Consider the following 20,641-nt stretch of genomic DNA (forward strand, 5'->3'; position numbering starts at 1 on the left):
AAAAGAAAAAAGCCGGAAGTGGCACTGTGGCTCAAGTGGTAGAGCGCTAGCCTTGAGCTGAAGAGCTGAGGGACAGCACCCAGGCCCAGAGTTCAGGCCACACGACCGGACCCAAAAAAAAAAACCAAAAAGGTTTGATTTTGTGTAGATGATACTTTAAGTGGACTTTTCCCCTGTCTTCTTTGTCCTAGTTAGAAAGATGCACTTATCTAGAATGTGAGACTATCATCTCAGTCACACTTTATTTCTGCACAGAATTCCATATAACTTATTGACATAGGTTTGCTCTTTGTTTTGCCAAGAGAACTGGTTTGCAAACCTTGATTTTTCCTCTAACAACCTATTCCTTAGACTTCCTTCTGTCCAGCCACACACAGATAGGAATTACTCTATCTGTTCCCCAATGTGGTTTATAATCATGTCATTTCCCCAAAGATGCAAAGTCATATATAGATACGTATAGATATATATAGACATATATAGATATAATCTACTTCCTTGGTAACTCTTCTGAAGTACACTGATTACCCCTCTCTTCCTAGGCATTCTTTGTCAAAGAATATATATTAAGCCATCCTGAAGATGGGGAGAAAATTGCACGGTTAAGAGAGCTGATGCTCGAGCAAGTAAGTAGTAGAATTAGATCACCTTCTCACTGTCTTACTTTAAAATTATCTGCGTGGTCCTATGCATTGGTGATCTACCTGTAGTAGATTCCAATTGCCAATTTCTGGTTTTCTTCCTACTTACACGCAAAAATAAATAAGACAGTAGGTTGCCCACCATAACAAATATCTCATGCAGTCTCTCCCTTTACTGTTCTCTCCCTGAAGATTCCAATAGGCTTATCACTGACTTGTCATAAAAAAATTTTTGGCCTAAGTAAGTTTAGGACACCTCAAAATAGTTGAAGGAGTGCATGAATGAATGCAATTGTTACTCCAGTGCTATAAGAAGGAATGGACAATGGAGAGCTTGCTTTAGAACAATTTTATGTTTTGCAGACTAAGCCTATAGATTCTATAATAAGGAAAAAACTAGATATAACTCATCATTTTCTGCTCCAAATAAGTATTTTTCGTCCTACTTAGCTGCAAAAATAAATAAGACAGCAAGTTGCCCACCATAACAAAATAAAGCCTGGACATTTGAGGCCAGCACACATCAACTCTGAGAGCTTCACAAGCCCCAAATGGTCCTGGGTTTGCCAGGGGGCTGGCATCCTGCCATGAAGCTCAACTTTTATTTCCTGGCCAGTTCTACCCTCTAGCAATGATTCCCAGGTTCTTCCCAATGAAGATCTCACACAGAGTCTCATTTTCTGGATGACCCAACTTGCAACATTATTTAAGTGAAAGGGAGTTCGCCTAACAGCTAGAGTTTCAAATGGAAGAGAGGTCAGTATGGTGACATTTACATGTAATCCAACTGTTTAAGAAGTCAAGGCAGAGAGATGAACACTTCAAAGACAGCTTGGGCTAGAGACCTCATCACAAATTAACCAAACAAAATGGAAGAGACTCAACTCAGCACATACCTGTAATCCTAGTGCTGAAGAGGAAGACAGGAGGATAGAGAGCTCAAGGCCAGGCTAGGTAATGTAGGAAGACTGCCTCAAAACCGTAAAATAGGGAAGACTACTAACTCCTACACTTACTCTCCACGCCTACATCCCTCCCATCCCCTCATTCCAAAGGTCAGCTTCTCCCTTTAGGCCTCAACATGTATTCTACTCCATTTCTTCCTTGCAAAAAGTACCTTCATATTCAGCTTAAGGTATTTTTGCCTTTATGCAAAGACGCTGGTAGCAAGTGGGCCTCCAGAGCAATTTCTACCTCTTTAGGGGAGATGATCGGTGCTCTCTCCCTCTGGGGTCAGTCTTGCTTGATCTTGAGCTATCAACCTCAAATCTTCACAAGATGTAAAGATACAAGCAAGACCTTGTGAATGGATGATGTATTTTTTCTACCAGACTGTGAAGTTTATTCTTTTGACTATGTTAGCTTGCGGGCATGTGTGAAATATAGAAGATAGCTATTGTTCAATCAAAATTTTACACAATACTGAGAGTTGAGCAGAGCAGAGTTGAATTTGTTCGTTTTCTCCTTCCTCAACAGGTGTTTGAGACTCTGTGGGAGGAATTAGGGAGCACAGAAGAACTTGATGAGGAGAGGATGGTCACGTGGGTGAGAGGTAGCTGTCCATAGAAGAGATCCCTGAGGGACCAGCTTTCCAAACATGGACTGGATTCTGACCCCTCTCTCCTCATCCTGAGAACAGGAAAGAGCCAGAGGGTTGCTGGCTATTAAATAGAGTATAAAGATCTCAAATACAGAGCAGAAGAAGCTCAGGGAAAAATCAAATGCCCGAAATAAGCCAGTTCCAAGCTCAAATCCCATTTGAACTGTTAATTCATGTCTCTCAGTTTCCTCACCTGTCACAGGACTGGTCAGATGTAAAGGATAAAAAGAATGGAGTTCCCAGTGCACACTTGGTCTGCAGCATAGAAAGCACACAGTTCTGTGCTTGGTCTATGGTAAACACTGGTGAGGAAAAAGTCCCTGATGTGGGTGTCCCCTCATACTGTGATCTAGGCTCAAATTCTGGAATTCGGTTTGGCTGTGCATGAGAAGTTTGTTCCGCAAGATATGAGACCCCTCCACAAAAAGCTGGTGGACCAATTCTTTGTGATGAAGTCGAGCTTAGGGATACAGGTACGTGTGCCCAAACACCACTGGCTTCTTGCTAGAGAGCCGATTCAGCGTCCAATAGTGACATCTTTTGGGGTTTCTGCCACACTGCAGCATTTACCAGGGAGCCTTCGCATATTACAGCTGGGTTGTCTGCTATTCCCATGCTTACCTTTTATGAAAATAAGTGAGGGATAGAACTTATAATAGATCCCTTGAATGTGCTTATGAACCATGTTAAAAAATATGGCACAGTGTGCCCTCTCTCAGGGCTGTAATGGGGTATTTTCTTGATCACACCTCTAGGAGTTCTCTGCTTGTATTCAAGCCAGTCCTGTCCATTTCCCTAATGGAAGCCCTCGGGTGTGTCGGAGCTCAGTGCCCGCTTCCATGAGCCCAGATGGTACCAGGGTAATTCCTAGACGCAGGTAAGTTGTATTCAGAATTACCTGACAATTTGCCATCCCCACAAGATGATTTGGCAACGTTCTCTGTGGCATCATTTGTTAAATAACACAATTCCTGAACGAAATCCTGAGCCCACCCTCCAGCTGCATGCATCTGCTGTGGGTAAAACAGCAGCAGTCTGAGAAATGAATTAACTGAAACATTTGATCAGATTGAGGTAAACAGGAGACAAGAAAATAGGATGTCTCTTGTCTTCCCTTGGGCATTTTATACCATGCCAGCATGTGACAAAGTACAATTGTGAGATTGAGTTAATGACCATGGTTTTTGGTGTTGTTTTGTTTTCCTCTTCTTGACACAGCCCATTAAGTTACCCAGCCGTGAACCGGTATTCTTCCTCCTCCCTGTCCTCCCAAGCTTCTGCTGAAGTAAGCAATATTACAGGGCAATCAGAAAGCTCTGATGAAGTCTTTAACATGCAGGTACTTGATTAGCTTTTTGTCTGCTCGTGTTTTTTTTTCCTTTTCTGTCTCAATCTTGAGAGTGTCTGTTCATTCTGCTGTGCTCACGAACAGACCTTCAAGCAAGAACTTGACTTAAGGACCAACTTTTAAACACTCTTACCGCTTTATTGGTCTTTTGGAATCTACAAAATGCCCATCCCTTTAAGAAGACATGACCAAGCAGTGGAGAAACCCAGGCGAGCTGCCTGGAGTCAGCTTTGACACTGACTTTGACTACTCTCTGCTTCCTCCATCCTGCATTCATGGAGCATGTTACCACATACTACCTCTCTCTCCATAGTTCCATGTGGCTCTGTAACAAGGAATGATGGGAGAGTCCATTATAAAATGTTGTCTACTAATTTTATATATATGTATATGTATTTTCATATATATATTGTAGATATGAAGATATATATACAAAGCAAACAATTTTCACTATAAAAGAAAATGCATAATGTTTTAGTTATTGTAGAGGCTACATGACTCTTTCAGTAGAACGCTTTATTTAGATGTTGCGCAGATCGCCTTTAGGAACGTTCAGTAAAATTAAGCAAACAGGAGATAAGAAATTGTCCCCTCCTCTGTTTGTGGAAAAGGGGCAAAACACGTATCTACCAGTTTATTCTCTGGACATTATTACTATATTTTTTCTGAAGTTCTGGAGTTTGAACTCAGGGCTTTGTGCTTACTAGGTAAGCGCTCTACTTTAGCCCTGCTTTGAACATTTCAGAAGATCATAAGACATCAGATTCTGTGCTTTTTAGAAGTGCAACTGGTTTTGCTTACACTTTGGTGAAGGAGTGAGCTACTGACTGGGGTAGAATCACAGAATGGAATTGAAACTAATATAAACGCGTTCTGTTGGCACTTGTGAAAATCACAGATTCTCAATCCAGACAGGCTCCTTATCAGTTTGAGTTAGTAAGGTTTTTCTGGCTATTCCAACCAGCATGCAAACTGGCCTTGGGTTTTTGTTTTTGCTAATTGGAAAAGAACAAAAAACGCTGTGGACGGGTTTGTTTCAAATATGTCCTTGTCATGTGATGCCTCTGAACAGTGTGCAATGATCCTCTGTCCTCACAGCCCAGCCCGTCTACCTCAAGCCTGAGTTCTACGCACTCTGCTTCACCTAACGTCACAAGCTCTGCTCCTTCCAGTGCCAGAGGTCAGTGCCTAAATGCGGGGGGGGAGGGTACCCAGAGAACCTTTCAGACCCCAGACACCATGGCTTCATTTTCTCCTGGGATTCATTGCTCCAGCTCCCCTTTTTCCTCCTCTGAGCAGGTCCAACACACTGATGATTCCTCCTTCTCTTCCCAGCTTCTCCTTTGTTGTCTGACAAACATAAACATTCCAGAGAAAACTCTTGCCTGTCCCCACGGGAGAGACCATGCAGTGCCATTTACCCGACAGCTGTGGAGCCCTCCCAGGTACTTGTGTGGATGAAGATGACAGGATCAATGCTGGCCCTTCACTGCAGGAGCACACAGAGACTGTGTGCATAGCTGCCAAGGGGTGGTAGTGGACCACAGGCCATTTGGGTGACGAGCTACCTCTGTCTTCTGCCTGTTGTTAGGGATTTCTGTCTGAACCATACTTCTGATAGGGATGCAGGGGTCAGTGCCTGTGGTAAAACCCAGGGAAATGGGAAATGCCTGTGTCTTCCATGATCTGACTACATTCCCAGAGAGAGCTGGGCGAATGAGCTGTCTGTGCGTGTGGTTGGCATCTAGCAGAAATCTGGGGGTCACTCCTCCTATAGGCAAAAGAGACAGGGAAAGGTGGCTGCCAATTCCTCATGCCTGTGATTACTAATTACTTGCAAGGCAGAAATCAGAAAGATCACAGTTCCAAGGCTAGCCCAGGCACACGAGAGCCCTTCACTAGCAATAGCCATCTGTGGTGCACATTTGTTAGCCTAGCTGTATGGGAGGCTGAGATTGTGAGGATTGCAGTTACAGGCCCACCTGGGTAAAAAAAAAGCCTGTGATACTCCTTCTCTATATTAGAAAGTGGGTGCAGTGATATACACCTGTAGGTCCCGGTTTTTCTAGGAAGCATACAATAGGCAGATCACCGTCTAGACACAAGTGCCGGCAAATGAGTAAATATTTTTGAGATAGCTCAAAAAGTAACTATCTCAAAAAATAACTAGCCAGGCATGGTTGGCTCAAACTTACAGTTCTAGCTACTTGGGAGGCAGAAATTGGGGTACTGAGGTTTGCAGCCAGTCTGGGCAAAGGAAAGTCACGGACTCCATCTCCACCAATGACTGGATGCAGTGGCATGCACTTGCCATCCCTGCTATGTGGGGAAGAGCACAAACAGGAGGATTCCAGTCCAGGTTGGCCCAGCAAGACTCCACCTCAAAAATAACCCACAGAAAAAGGGCTGGCAGACTGGCTCAAGTGGTAGAGCCCTTGCCTTAGCCTGTTAGCAAGCAAGAGGCCTTGAATTCAAACCTCAGCGCACGCGCGCGCGCGCACACACACACATGCACACACACACACACACACCTCTGGAGGAGAAATATGCTACTGTCAGCATTCTTTCCTCTTGCCTCTTATCTACTTAAGCTGTACCTTCGAAGAGGAGGTTCAAAACTAATGATTCATGTGTAGCCCTGAGTTTCACAGCTAATTTGGGACTGATTTAAGAGCGGAGAAAATTAGTTCCTTCTGTCTGTCTGGCTAATTTCTCTGTTTTTCTACACCATCCTGGCAGAAGTCTGTGGCTGCATCTGGAAGTAGATGAGAGCGAGTGGGATTTGGCTTGATTGGTTGATCTTTGCTGATTGTGTGATCTTCTCGAAAGTCCCAGGAAACCTTCCCTGCACAGCAGTGATGTCTGGCAGAAATGATATCGGAGTGCGTCTGGCTGAACCAGATAACCAGTTTTACTTCCCTTTGTCATGGCTGTTTCAAGGGGACTTTGCAGTTTGGCCCATCTGCTTTAGGTCATGTTGCCAGCGTGAGGAACTCGGAACACCTCCCTGATTAAACCCCTGAGTTTTCTGCTTTGGAAAAAAAAAAACTGAAGCAGTATGTATGTAGTCAGAATTACAACAGTTCACAGGGCTGTGGTGCATTTTATTTGAAAGGACTTGATACTTTAAAAAATGTATAGTTGGCAGGGCCATGTAACATTGACATTTTAGATAGGTTAAAGATGACAAATTTCTGGGTGCTGGTGGCTTACATCTGTAATCCTAGCTACTCCAGATGCTGAGATCTGAGACTTGTGGTTCAAAGCCAGCCAGAGCAAGAAAGTGACTGTTACCTCCAATTAAACACCAGAAAGGCCAGAAGTGGAGCTTAATTATTATTTTAATTATTTATTTACTGTGTTTTTATACCTATCGTAAGATTATAAATTGTAGGGAGGCTTAAGTCCACTCACTTCAGACTTTTATTTTTTGGTAAGTTCATATTTCTCCCCTAATTTTTACCTATATTTCATATTTCCAGTCTAGCTTTTATATTTATGTAGAACACCATAGCTTAGCTATAATTTAATGCATATTTCCCATATATTCAATAGGATTGTTCATTAGAATCACTTACCATTTAAACACCATGCTCTCTTTCTCAAAACCTGAGTCTTTTCTCCTTAAGTATAATTCAATTCTTTGTTCCCAGGCTCATCTTACCCCATAGAAACCATTTTGAACTAAAAGTTTGCATAAGGAGGTAATCATGTCACTTTGTCTCACATGTCACTGTACTGCATGGTAATGGTAGACTCTCGTCCCTTTCCAGAGGATGCTGTTGAATCATATTGGTGATGGAGCCTTGCCACGCAGTGACCCAAACCTCTCTGCTCCTGAGAAAGGTCAGTGTGAACCAGTCCTTATCAGTCCTGAGATGCCTAGGGGTTTGTTTCACCCTCATTTTCTCCCTTTCGTGTGTCATGTGGAAGGCATAGCTCCAGATCCTTCCTGCTCAGGACTAGCTCAGGACTTTGTTCTTCAAAATTCATGAGGTCAATCATCCGTGATGCTCTCATCGTCAACAATGTACTTGTGAGACTTAATGTGAGAATGTGAGTGAGTAGGAATCCCCCTTCCCTGCCCCTGCTGTGTTTCAAGATTTTCGTTGTCATTCAGTGACTCACCCGGGCTATGCCTGCTCTTCCAGAGACGAAGTTGCCAATTAGGCTACTACTTCAGCACAATGAAAAGAGTAATTTCCCAGATTGATTCTGTGCCCCATGCCCTGTCTCCCTTACAGAACTCCACATTCAGCCAGCTCATCCGTTGTTTGTGGTAATGCAGCTATGGCTCTTTTACAATTAACTACTGTTTAAGAATCGCAATGCAGTGCATAATGGAGTGTGCCCTGCCTCGAGGCAAATGAGAACTAAACACATGCATAGTGGTAATCAAATTGGCATCAGTATGGGCAACTCTGCAGAAGAGTGGGTTAACTGTCACTTTTACAACTATGGAGGTGGGGCTTGCACAAGCTTCAAAAATAGGAATGCTGCATTCCACCCCCCCCCCTCAATAAATCATCATGAGTTTGCAAAGAAATGTCCCGGTAAAGTGCACTTTAATTGCACTCGTTAAGAATGAGACTGCATTACCATTTGAGGACACTGATACATTAACATTGAAACTTTCTAAAGCAACATAGATATTAGCGAAGGCCTCTGGCCAAAATTATTTTAGAACAGGAAATTAGCCTTAATGTTGTAAGTCAAGTGTTTATCTTTTCCAGCAGAATTTAAGAATGTGCTATTGTTCTCACCTCTTCTACTCAAGAAAAACCACAAGGCAAATTTAAAAGGCATGGCGGGGCGGGGGGGGGGGGGGGGGGGGGGGAGACGTCTTTTAAAAGCAATTCCATCCCTATTAAACCAAAGCAGTAATTTAATGAGACAATGTGCAGTTCCCCAGTATGTCCATGAGATGGCAGTATCTGCACAGGGAACAATCTCTTGGACCATAACTATTAGAGCTATCATTGCTGGGCAGTGACTTCCATAACCTGTGTAATTGTTCCAGTTCCCAGTGGGCCTGTTCTATATTCTTACATCTTAATGAAGCCCACAGCAGACAGATGACAAAATAAGAATAACTGTCAGAATCCCAAATTATTTTTCTTAACAGCATACTTCACTATGATCTATTGATTTCAGGAACAAGAGTCCTTTCTTGAAAGAATTGGTCAGTGAGGTGACATGGCCTGGCCATGAGTTCTACCACCCAGTTGAAATAGCATGCTAATGCCTACTCCTATTTTGAGTGCCATTTATCCAGAAGTCGCCGCTACAACCCTGATTTTAAAATACAGCGATGATTATCATCTTCCTGTTTTCCCACAACTGTACACAGTGCAATGTAGAGATTCGTAGTCATGTTTGACAGCTTAAGAAAAATGAGAGAGACTTGCTACCACCCAATTAAGTGTCAATTGTTAGATAGCCAATTAACAAAGGTTTAGTTAGTATGCTGGAGGTTTCTTGTTTGTTGTTTTTTTAGGTTTGTTTTTTTTTAATCCAGTTGATTTTTTTTTTTTAATTCTGGATAGTTCTAAGTTGCTGCTGAGATCTCAAGCGTTGGGAAGGAAAGCTGGACCATGTGTTTTTAGCTGTGTTATTCCCTTCCAGCTGTGAACCCCACCCCTAGCAGCTGGAGCCTGGACAGTGGGAAGGAAGCCAAGAACATGTCGGATAGTGGGAAACTTATCTCCCCCCCTGTCCCTCCAAGACCCACACAGACTGGTGGGTATTTGAAGCCTCTGACTAATCGCTCTATAAAATAAATTTTATTGGCACTCCAGCATGTCCTGAATTCCTCAGAGAAAGGTAGGAATGTGATCGCTGAGGTAAAACCTGGGGCAGCTACGTAATTTGCTTCTTGTGCTTCCCTTTCCTGGACTTGGGCTACACTGAGTCAGACAATGATGGGCCCCCAGGAAGCCGCTCTGGCAGGGTTCCTCGGGTGCCCGGCTCCACGCCCCGTCCTCAGCCCTCTAACCCAGGAGGCCACTCACATGTCCTCTGTGCTTTGCTTGCAACACCTGATTCTTACCAACGTTTGCTAACTCAGCTGCTTTTTCCAATCTAATTCTGGATTCATGCCCAAGTTTCAGTTGCCCCTGCCGAGGAACTAAGTAACTGTGACTTTAGTGGGCTTCTGGCATCCAGAGTTATCTGCCGCTGGAAGAAATGGTGTTTCTCACAGGGCTGATTCAGGGGACTGTGTCCTTCAGGGTTGTAGTTCAAGAAGCACATTCTCCAGCCTAACCTCAGACCTACTGAATCAGAATGTTAGGGTTTCTGAAATAATCATCAGTGCTTTATTTGTTATACCTTACATATAGTCCTCCTGTTTTCTTTCTTTTTTTCTTTTTAAGAAAAGAAAGTTGACCTTACTATTTTAAAAAATAGTGTCTCACACCTGTAATCCTAGCTACTCAGGAGGCTGAGATCTGAAGATTACAGTTCAAAGCCAGCCCAGACAAGAAAGTCCATGAGACTCTTATCTCTAATAAACCAACAGAAAACCAGAAGTGGCGCTGTGGCTCAAGCAGTAGAGTGCTCACCTTGAGCTGAAAAGCACAAGGACAGCGCCTAAGCCCAGAGTTTAAGCCCCATGACCAACAAAAATAAAAAATAAACTCGATAAGTACCCAGTCCTAAATTTGTCAAAGCTAAAAGTCAAGTCACTTACAATTATTGAAAAGGTCAGATATGGTAGCACATGCCTGCAATCCCGGCTACTGAGCAGGCAGAGATGAGGAACATCATGGTTCGGCCAGGGCAAAAATGTTAGCAAGGCCTCATTCCAACCAATAAGCCAAATATGGTGGTACGTACCTATCATACTAGCTATACAGGAGACAGAGGTAAGACAGGCCATCCCTGAGCCAAAACATGAAGCCCTGTCTGAAAATAACTAAAGCAAAAAAAGGGCTTAAAGAGTGTGACTCAAGTAGTAGAGCACCTGCCCAGCAAGCACAAGCCTTGAATTCAAACTCCAGTACTACCTCCCCCCCCCAAAAAAAAAATCAGAACTCTAACTTTACTGTTTATTATAAATCAGTGGGCTCACGGAAGATTAAGATTCATCAGCAAAATTGTCTGTGTTTCATTCATGATGAGCGTATATTTAGGCAGTCTCCAACTTAGCCTGGCTGCGTCAGTGAAGACGGGAACTGGAAAGGCATTTTTTTTAAAGGAGCCAAGCATTGATAGGTATTATTAAGGAATAATAATATTTGGTGGTAGAATCCTAGACCAGTTCAAAGCTAACTATAGAGGTACGGGTGGGGCTATTGGAGGTCTGTGGAAATCTCTTCCTCCAGAGAAGTGCTCAGGGCATGTGCGCCTCACAATTGATGCGAGAGGAGGACTCCAGCAGGTGTTGGAAGGTGATGTGTTGGACTGCGTGCACCGAGTGATGGGGAGCCACTCTCCCTGGTCCCCTGGGATCAGCGCTCCCTGGTGACCTTACCTCTCATAGTTACCTTGACAGGGCCGCGGTCCCTTCTGCACTGACATCTCTCATGGTCGACGTGATGTCCTCGTCTGTGCTCATGTTGTGGGTCTCTGTCACTCTCTGTCTTTCTTCCTTTCAACCTTGCTGTAGTTTTCTTGCCAGTTAGAAACCTGAACGTGACCGCTGGGAGAGTGGCAGCTAATTACAGAGCAACTTGCCTGCTTTCAACCGAATTCTCTCTGTGGATGGCAAAGTGTGACTCCCCCTGCCCCCCCCAAAAAAAGAACCCTTGCCCTCACCTTCCTGTTCATTCTCCTAGGCCGCTTTGCCCCTGAGCAGTCATGCTTTAGGCAGCTGGCTTGATCCATGCATTCACAGAGCAATGCTCTGTGAGGCCCAAGAAGCCCTGAGCAGCCCGTGGGAAGAGCAGAGAAATCCTTTGTCCTTGCTATGATGGTGGGATAGTGATGGCATCCACAGATACCCATCTAAGGGATGAAGAGAAGGCTCACCACTTGAAGAGGGATATTCCTGGGCAGGATCATGTGTGGGTCATCTGTTCTGGGAGGGGAGGAATGGGGAGGATGGTTTAATGCACTCCCGTGGCATGCATAGAGAGACTAAGCGATGGGAAAGCACCTTGAGGCTGGGCCAGCTTTTGGTTCTCACACAGTGCTTTCAGCATTGCCGTGGCTGGCCCGTGTCTTGGTCACATCATCCCTCGTGAGCCTCGTCTGCCCCAGATGGGCATCATGTAGTTTCTCCCCATCCCTTGCTTCAGAAGCTCTTCCACACTGGGTTATGTGTCTGGGTTTGCACACGGTGGAGGGCACTTGCAGATACTCAGCTGTTTGTTTTTTTCTTGGCTGACATGTTCTCTCTTTCCGTTTACAGCTTCACCAGCAAGACACACCACATCAGTGTCCCCCTCGCCGGCCGGCCGGTCCCCATTGAAGGTACAGGCTCTCCTTAGGCTGAGGCTAGAGACTCGCCCAGGTCTATTTATTTCCTAAGTCTCATCCCAAGTACATAAAACGGTGCTTTTATTCACGCAAACAAGGCAAAGGTATAAAAGGAAGAGGGAGGGGGAAATGAGGAAGAAAAGATGATTTTTGTTGTTGTTTCCTCTTTTGGCTTATGAGCTTCTTCTCCAAATAATAACAACGAGCACCTAAAAAACTAGAGTCAGCATGTCTCCTCAACGAAGGTAAGAAATATGATCCCATCGCCAGGTGCTAGGAATGCACATTTGTAATCCTAGGCAGCATCTACTCAAAGGACAGAGATCATAAGTTTGAAGCCAGCCTGGTTAAAAAGAAAAAAAAAAAGTTCATGAGACTCCAGCTCAACCAATAGCTAGACACAGTAGTGTCTACCTGTCATGCTAGCGGGAAGTGTAAATAGGAGGATTATGGTCCAGGCAGGCCTAGGCAAAAAAAAAACAAGATCCTGTCTCAAAAACAAAGCAGAAAATTCTAGCTCAAGAGGTAAAGTGCCTGCCTAGCAAGTATAGAGCCATCCTGTATTGTCCTACCTGAAAAAAGGAGAAGGGAGAAAAGAAAGGAAAAATACATACATATATATATATATATATATATATATATATATATATATATATATGGTCCCTGGATAACTCCCTGAACATTTCCAGCCTATTGTTTTGGGTTAGAGCACATCAAACACACACACACACACACACACACACACACATTTATATCACACACACATTTATATTAAAAAACATTAAAATCTATTCTGTGGGTTGGAAGGGTGCTTTGTTTGCTTTGCATTTTTGTTTGGTTTTTATTTGGGGAGGGTTACGTCTTTAGGGGGGTGAAAGGGTGGTTATTTTCTTGGGTTTTGTTTTTTGCCATTCTCATCAGCCTCATCCATCTAAATTCATCCAAACTAAATTTCACCGTTTCATCTCTTATACCCCATTTTATACCATGAATGTAATTTACATTCAAAATGCATAGTCTACCATGGTAAAAATGGATTTTTAAAAAATCTGAGGACCACCGTAGGAATGGGTAAAGGTCAGACATTTGAATTGGGCAGGGTGTTTTACATCTCTAAATATCCTGATCCCTCCTGAAGATAAAGCACAATATTTAGCTTCTATCCAAATTGAATCAGAGCAGCTGCAGGGCTTGTCGATGCATAGGAGAGCTTGGAGCTCCCGGCTGCACTGGAAGCAAATAAGAGAGGTTGAAGGAAGCCTTGAAAGAGTGACTTCGGAGTTACACACTCTGTTTCCTATTGATGAGAGAGTTCCAGCTAATGTGCAAAGGACAAATTGGCCTCAGCAAATGTAGGGGGCATGATGCATCTGTGCTGCTAAGGATACATAGCAAGAATCTGGGAAACAATGAGAATAGTTGGAAAAGAAGTGTGATTTCATTTGCATCACCACAATTTCTGACGTAGAAACGTGCTAGTAAATGCAGATGCTTTGCAGGTTTTGTTGCCATTCTGCAACGCAGCTGTTACCATAAAGTCTACATGATAGCATTTGCTTTGGAAGCCATTGCTTGTCATCCTGAAGAGGGAAGGGCAGCAACCTGACTTTTCTTTAAGAGTTTCCACAGTTGCTATGCAATTATCATCTGTGTTTTTTGACTTGATTATGCAGGTTGATTATAAGACCACAGGTTAGCTAGGAGATTAATTCCTAATGAGCAAAATGCACTCACAAGCTGAGCATGGATAACTCACACCTGTAATCCTAGCCACTCAGAAGGCTGATGCCTGAAGGATCTCAGTTCAAGGGCAGCCTGGAAAGGAAGCTCTGTGAGAATCTGCCATTAAAATAACCAACACACAGCTAGGCTGGATGTGTGACTCAAGTGATAGAGTGCCAGCTGAACATGTAGAGCTGTATGAAGGCAAGTCCCTGAGTTCAAGCAACCAACAAAAATCAAAAAGCATCCACAGGCTGAATGTGTTCAGGTAGCAGCTGTCAAACTGTCTGAGTTAGCATGCTGGCAGATACTATGTCTCTCCGGACCTGTATTTTTACAAGCCACAGGCTGTGTTGTAATTGTGTCTTCACAAATGGGGCTTGAAAAAGAAGATAGATGGAAATCTTGTGTTGTAACTTCAGTTTTCATTTAGAGGGCACACTACTACCAAGTTGTGAGTTTTGCTGTCATTAGAATGCAGGTCACACTGCCTTCACCAATAGACTTTGATTGGATTTTTTTTCTCCCAACAATTAAGTGACAGGATTAGTCTGCTAGAGAAGACTGGACTTAACCTGCCTTGTTTTGCTGTTGAGGTCTAAGTTTTGACAAAGACAGCAGTGAATTTGTATCTGCTAGTTGCTGTGCTTAATTTACAAGGATTTGTATGTATCAATGCTGTTTTTGTTTAAAACTGGAGAGCAAGGTAGAGTTAGCCTGTGGAAGCGTTTTCTCCAAGTGTGTTCCATGGAACATGCATTTATAGGACATTAGGTGATAAGTGAAAAAATAGTGTGTGGTCAAATAAGCTTAGAAAGCACTGGGCCAAAACAATGTTGTTTGGGTTTCTTTAATATGATAATATGCTTTGAATATACACCAGAGTTCATGAATTTATTAATGCAGCCTTTCTCTATGGCAACATCTTTCCATCGAACATCTCTCAGTTCTCATTACAAATCCTGAGGACCCCAAATGTGGGAACAACAGAGTAGGATGCCAGACTAGGGGAAGAGCTGCCATTCATAAATAGCTCAGGAGGAGGCTGGGTGGAGCACTGGGTGGAAGAGGGTGACTTGATGGGGAAATGGAAACCTTCATGGCCTGTTTTGTAAAGATGGCCCTGCCTGGCTTCAAAAGATTATCTCCATTGAGGAAATGTGCACTGTCGTGATAGAGCTTTCAGTTCTTTGTGAAATGCCAGAAATCTGGAGTTCTGTTTGCATTCTGTCTGCTTTTGAGAATTAGCAAGTTATTAGGGCTTAAAACAAAACAAAAAGAAAAGAAAAACCAGCGATGAAACAGCTCACATCTCAGCTAGAGCCCAGTCCACATGTCAGCTGAGGAATATTATGTGAGGGTGAAGGTCTCTGATAGCTAGGGCACCCCCTTCCCCAGCCTTAGGCTCCCCTGAGACCTGCCATGGGAGCCCATGCAGGACACTGCAAATGGGGCCCCCAAAGCTCTACTTCTCTAGTTCTCTTGCCTCTCTATTAGAGTCAGAACCAATGGCATGCCTCCAGATTCTCTTGCAGATTTATCCTTTCTCTTTGCAAATGGCAGGTGGTCAAGGGGTGGGGGTCTCGCAGATAAGTAAAAGTGGCTGATGGGTATTTCCAGTGTCACCTGTGGCAACACTCAGCTGTGAGTCTGGGTGTATTAGTCAGCTTGAGTGACTGTAAAGTACCACAGCTGGGGGGCAGGAGTAGCGTTGATGACAGAAGCTTATTTTCCATTTGGAGTCTTAGAGTCTGGAGACTGGAAGTCCGAGGTAGGGGCAAAGACAAACTCAGTGTCTCTGGAGGTCTCTCTCCATGGCTAGCCTTTCTGGGTCCTCCTAGAGAGGATTTTTTCTGTGTGCCAGTCTTCTCCCAATCTCCTGTTGTCCACATGTCTTTTGTAAGGAAACCAGTGCAGGACTAGGGCCAATGTCACGTCCTTAACAGCTGTGTTGAAATAGGGTCACCTGCTGGGGCGTTGAATTTGCCCTCCTCCACCCCCAATTTAGTGGTGGTGGTAGTAGCTAAGTAATTGTACAGGAGTTTAACCCAACACATCCTTGTGAGTGATGCATGTCAGACCTTCCAGCGTTCGAGGCTAGGGCTTCAGGCTGCGGACTGAGTCCCTGACTCTGCTGTGTCCCCCCCTTCTCCCTCTCCTCCCCTCTCCTCGGCCTCAGGGCTCGGCGCAGTCCTTCACCCCCTCCCCCGTGGAGTACCACTCCCCAGGACTGACCTCCAACTCCCCGGTGCTGTCGGGCAGCTACAGCAGCGGCATCTCGTCTCTCAGCCGGTGTAGCACGTCGGAAACCTCAGGCTTTGAAAATCAGGTGAACGAACAGTCCGTGTCGCTGTCCAGCTTCGGGGGGCCGGGGGGACCCGAGGAGCCCGTGTGCAAGGAGAGCAAGACACCCCCTCCCTACAGCGTCTACGAGCGGACTCTGCGGCGCCCCGTCCCACTACCTCACAGCCTCTCCATCCCCGCCACCTCCGAGCCTCCTGCCTTGCCCCCCAAGCCCCTGGCCGCCAGGCCCGGCCACCTGGAGAACGGGACCCGGAGGACTGAGCCGGGGCCCAGGCCCAGGCCCCTGCCCCGCAAGGTCTCTCAGTTGTAATCGCTTCTCTGTGTCCCTGCGGTGAGTTCTGTGGCCGTTTACAGCATAAGACGAAGACTTGTAGCGCAGGCACTTTACTTACTCAGCTCTCTTTCTCGAGATGAATGGAATTACCACTCGCTTCCCAATCTAATGTTGCACAATAGTAAAAGTTAACTGATCTCAAACTGCAGGTGTCTCGTGAGCTATGGCTGTGTCTCATATGAAAGTGGTGAATGGCGATCCAGAGTCCTTTTGTATCTTTTTATGTTCACTTTTTTTTTTTTAAAAGCATAGTTTCAGTCTTAAACCCGATAGGATATTGTCAAACAATACAACCAATGTTATATACTTTTCACTGAATACTGGATGCTGGGAGAAGGAATGTTTGGTGAGTGCACATCCAACCACAGCGTCCTTGCTTTGGAAGACTTGTGTGAACAACTCATTTTTCTGGCTCTTCTTGGAGCAGAATGATCCATGCCCCCAGTCTCTGAATGAAGGTGGACGCAGGCCCGGCTCCTTAGACAATAAGCATAAGGAGTTGCCTGGATTGTTTTGTTCTTGAAACAAAACACTTGGTGGAGACTCTTGCGGTGTTTGATAGCTGTCTACATTCTTAACACTCGACTTTGTGAATTCTCTAGTACCCTTGATGCCATGCTATCTACTGTATTTCTTTGCCAGGTGCAATTTGCTTTCAGAGCTCCAATCAGCTAGATTAAGCAAAATGACCCCAAGAGAAATGTTTACTTGAATTTTGTGCTTCCTTACTTGATCGTTTCCTATATAAAATGTGTCATTGAAGAAGAGCAGATGTTCAAGTATTAAATAGGCACAAATTACTGTGTCTCATTAACAAGCATTCAGGAATCAATACAGGACAGTATTAAATCAATAACGTGAATAAAGAAAAAAAAACCTTAGTGACAATATATTAACATGATTAAATGACAAAAGGCCTCTCAAAAGGCAAGGACATTAACTTTGAATCCTGCACAGAATAAAAAAAAATTCCTCCAGACTGCATTCTTACCTGAGGAGCTTGGCTTCCCAGCTAATCCTGTGATCCTTTGGTTGGAGGAGTTGACTGTAGATGGTTCTAGCTTGAATATGGCAATTTAGCATCTTAGCTCTAGGTAGACATGAGTATAAGCAGTAGGAGTGTGGAAAAAAGCACCTTGTATGTAGTAATGTATTTTGTATCTTTTTTTTTCATTAACTGACTGTTTATAACACTCAACTGACAATAGCTATGAACTGTATTTTAAATCATACTGTTAAATATTTTCCCTCTTTTGTTGGGAAACTCAGTTTAGTTTAACTGAGTTTGTTTTTGTTGATAGCTTAACCTGGAAGGCAGTGACCACTTTTTTATATTCTCTTAATGAAACCATTCAGCAGGCATACACTGTTGAGGCTGGTTATAGAAGTTTTCTATAATAAATGTTCGAGTATTTTTGTACATAACTGGTTAATTTTAATAAAAGATACCATTATGTGTAAAAAAAAAAGAAAAAGAAAAGCAAACAGTTGTGGATGCAGTATGATTGTTATAATTATGCCAAATACTTTATGTATGGAAAAAGAAGATTTGTAAATATGTGCTTTTAACAATAATTCTGCCATATTGACTTTACAATTTTGAATGTCAGAAAAAATTAATATATGTTAAAAATATTTATGTTTAGTGAAAGTATTCATAATTGAGGAAAGGATCATATGGATTTTAGCTTTGTATCTTGCAAGTTTTGCAGTTGGAAATTTCTTGAACTAGCTTTTGCATTTGAAAATAACACTCTGTGTTTGTAATCACACTCTAAAATATATATAAATATATAAATATATATGTAGGAAACTGTATTTCTATTGCTTTAAAGAAGCAAAACTTTCCATTTAAATAGATGACATGCATAAGATAACAAAGCCTCTTTGATTTCCTTTTCTTGTGTAATTTAATAGGTTTTCTCAACTAGTGCTTGGGCACAGAATAAATCAGTGTTATTTGCTCTTGAAGCTGTTTTTTTAAAAAATAAAAATAAAATTAAAAAATTGGCAGTGAACAGTTGAATTTCTCCTGTGTGTGTGTATTTCTAAAGCAGCTCTAAAGCAGAACATTTCAAAAAGATTCTGTTAGCTCTGATGTTTATGTTGGTTGCTGCTGAATGGATAAAATATTAAATAAAGTTACCAGATTAATTTTAGTGTTTTCGTCTTTCTTTCAGTCACTAGTGTGTCTTTACCCAGCATAACAGCTGTGCAAATCTCTTGGTCCTATCATAGTGAAATATTTTGAATTCTTTGTTTATAGCTCCAATTTTTGTTTGTATTTGGGTCTCAGTACAGATCATTTCGTCCATGGATCACTTCAACCAGAGCAAAGGCTGCAAAGTCAAGAGTATAGGTTACTGTCTAGTAGCAGAGGTAACATTTATCTGGATGGCTGAACATTAATTGGTCTAATCACAGCCAATTGAACCAGTCAGACTATCAAAGTTCATTTGCATTAGAAAACTTGACACAAAACAGGTAACTGCCAGGGAGACCAGAGAATGGTTGACCGTTGCCTTCTCCAGCTATGACATTCTCTGCCCATATACCAGCCTTTTTTTTTTCTCCCTGGTTTTCAGGAACTATATTTAACAATCACACAAAACCCATTGACTACAAGAGTTCTTTTAATTAAAGCCTGGCTTTTAATTTGTGAGACTTGTGAGTGATATGTTAGGTGTACAGCATTTATGTAACTCCATGCTAAGCAAACCACTGTCTGAAGTTTCTGTCCAATTAAATACCACAGCCCCTCCACTGCCCAGCATCGATGTCTCCTGTTGTTTCTGCACATTAACTAAGTGTTTTTAGAGCATTTGGGGAACATTTCCATTACAACTGAGCCCACAAGTGTTTCAAGCCTACAAGCATAATTAGAATATGGATAGCTCAGTTTCCTACCTAAGTAGATTTCTGTCTGGCTTGTTATTGATTGCTTTACAAAAGACAACAAAGAGAATAACAAGTTGCACAGCTTTCCCGTTATTTGATCTTTTCCCATTAAAAAGTAGCTTATACCAAAGTGAATTTTTAGTGAGTGAAGGAAGCCTAAGAAAAGCACTCAAAAGCATTTGAAAAATTGACAGGATACCAACTGCGCGAAGTAACCATTATAATATTTTGTTTTTGTAGAGCCCTTTGGTCTTTTTTTGCATGTATGTTACATATGTTTCCTATCATTGTTTAGTGTTGGTTCTCCAAATATTACCAATATGCCTATGGAAAATAAAAGGCTAAATTCACTGCTCACTGCTGGGAGGAAGAGTCCCATCTTGACAGTGTTGGTAATATCTCTGAGAAGCAAGAATAAGACCAGATTTTATCAGCATGTTTTGGAATTACGTTTAAGGTGGGTCTTTTTGCCTCAATTAAAATTAAGTACAAGTTATGATGTAGCAAAGCAGGGAGTTTTGTTACTGGAACAAGGTCCAGACGGCCTAGCACTTCAAGGCCAACATTCTGGACAGCAGTTGGGAGGAGGGAATCGGAGCTAGTATCTTGAGTAGGTGGATGGGTTATTGACACTCAGAGCTCCATGGGGGAGGGGTTTTCAGGAACACACAAGGCTTTTATAGGAAAAAGATGGAGGGGCAGGGCAAGAAGAGCTCTGTGCTGAGAGGGGTCTTCCTTTTTTCTTCAGAACATTGTGATCACCATTGAGCTCCTCAGACTAACTCTGGTGTTCTTCTATGTTAGTGGATACATAGAACTAAAGCCTATGGAAGAGAAGAATTACAAAAGTCAGAAGGTATTCTGGTCCCTATACTCTACAGGGAGATTAGTTAGCCATGAATAGCTTAAATTTTTTAGATGGCAATTCCTTCTTAGAATGTGGAATGCAGACACAAGGACAAAAGGAGGAGGAAGCAAAAGTAGAACTTTCCAAGGAGGCTACTTTGGTATGTTTTGAAGGCCCAGGGTTCAAAGAGTCTTAAAAACATACATTGTCAACTGGTGTTTTCCAGTACATTTTTTTTTAAGTCGGTCATGGGGCTTGAACTCTAGGCCTGGGCCCTTCCCTGAGCTCTTCAGCTCAAGGTAAGTGCTCTACCACTTGATCCACAGTGCCACTCCTGGGTTTGGGGTGATTAATTCAAGAAAAGAGTTTCATGGACTTTCTGGGCTGGTTTTGAACAGCAATCCTCACATCGCAGCCTCCAGGTGTGAGCCACCAGCCCGGCATCTGGTGCTTTTAATTGAAGGATCAATGGATTGGTTTAGAAGTTCATATGATAAACAATAGCTATAATGTTCCTTGACAAGAG

The 20,641-nt window shown here is 43.0% G+C and overlaps 1 protein-coding gene across 1 annotated transcript in view; it reads left to right on the forward strand.

Moving 5' to 3' along the window:
- Positions 1-17,843, forward strand: part of Dock4 (dedicator of cytokinesis 4) — a 421,543-nt gene extending 403,700 nt beyond the window's left edge. The window contains exons 43-52 of the mRNA XM_013024050.1: positions 543-626; positions 2,595-2,714; positions 2,997-3,118; positions 3,460-3,580; positions 4,688-4,769; positions 4,925-5,034; positions 7,363-7,435; positions 9,215-9,328; positions 11,943-12,004; positions 15,912-17,843. Coding sequence (XP_012879504.1) covers positions 543-626; positions 2,595-2,714; positions 2,997-3,118; positions 3,460-3,580; positions 4,688-4,769; positions 4,925-5,034; positions 7,363-7,435; positions 9,215-9,328; positions 11,943-12,004; positions 15,912-16,346 — 1,323 coding nt within the window. The 3' untranslated portion in view covers positions 16,347-17,843. The remainder of the gene's footprint in view (positions 1-542; positions 627-2,594; positions 2,715-2,996; positions 3,119-3,459; positions 3,581-4,687; positions 4,770-4,924; positions 5,035-7,362; positions 7,436-9,214; positions 9,329-11,942; positions 12,005-15,911) is intronic.
- Positions 17,844-20,641: the final 2,798 nt, after the last annotated feature.

This window comes from Dipodomys ordii, unplaced genomic scaffold (genome assembly GCF_000151885.1).
Source record: "Dipodomys ordii isolate 6190 unplaced genomic scaffold, Dord_2.0 Scaffold72, whole genome shotgun sequence".
Classification (NCBI taxonomy): domain Eukaryota; kingdom Metazoa; phylum Chordata; class Mammalia; order Rodentia; family Heteromyidae; genus Dipodomys; species Dipodomys ordii.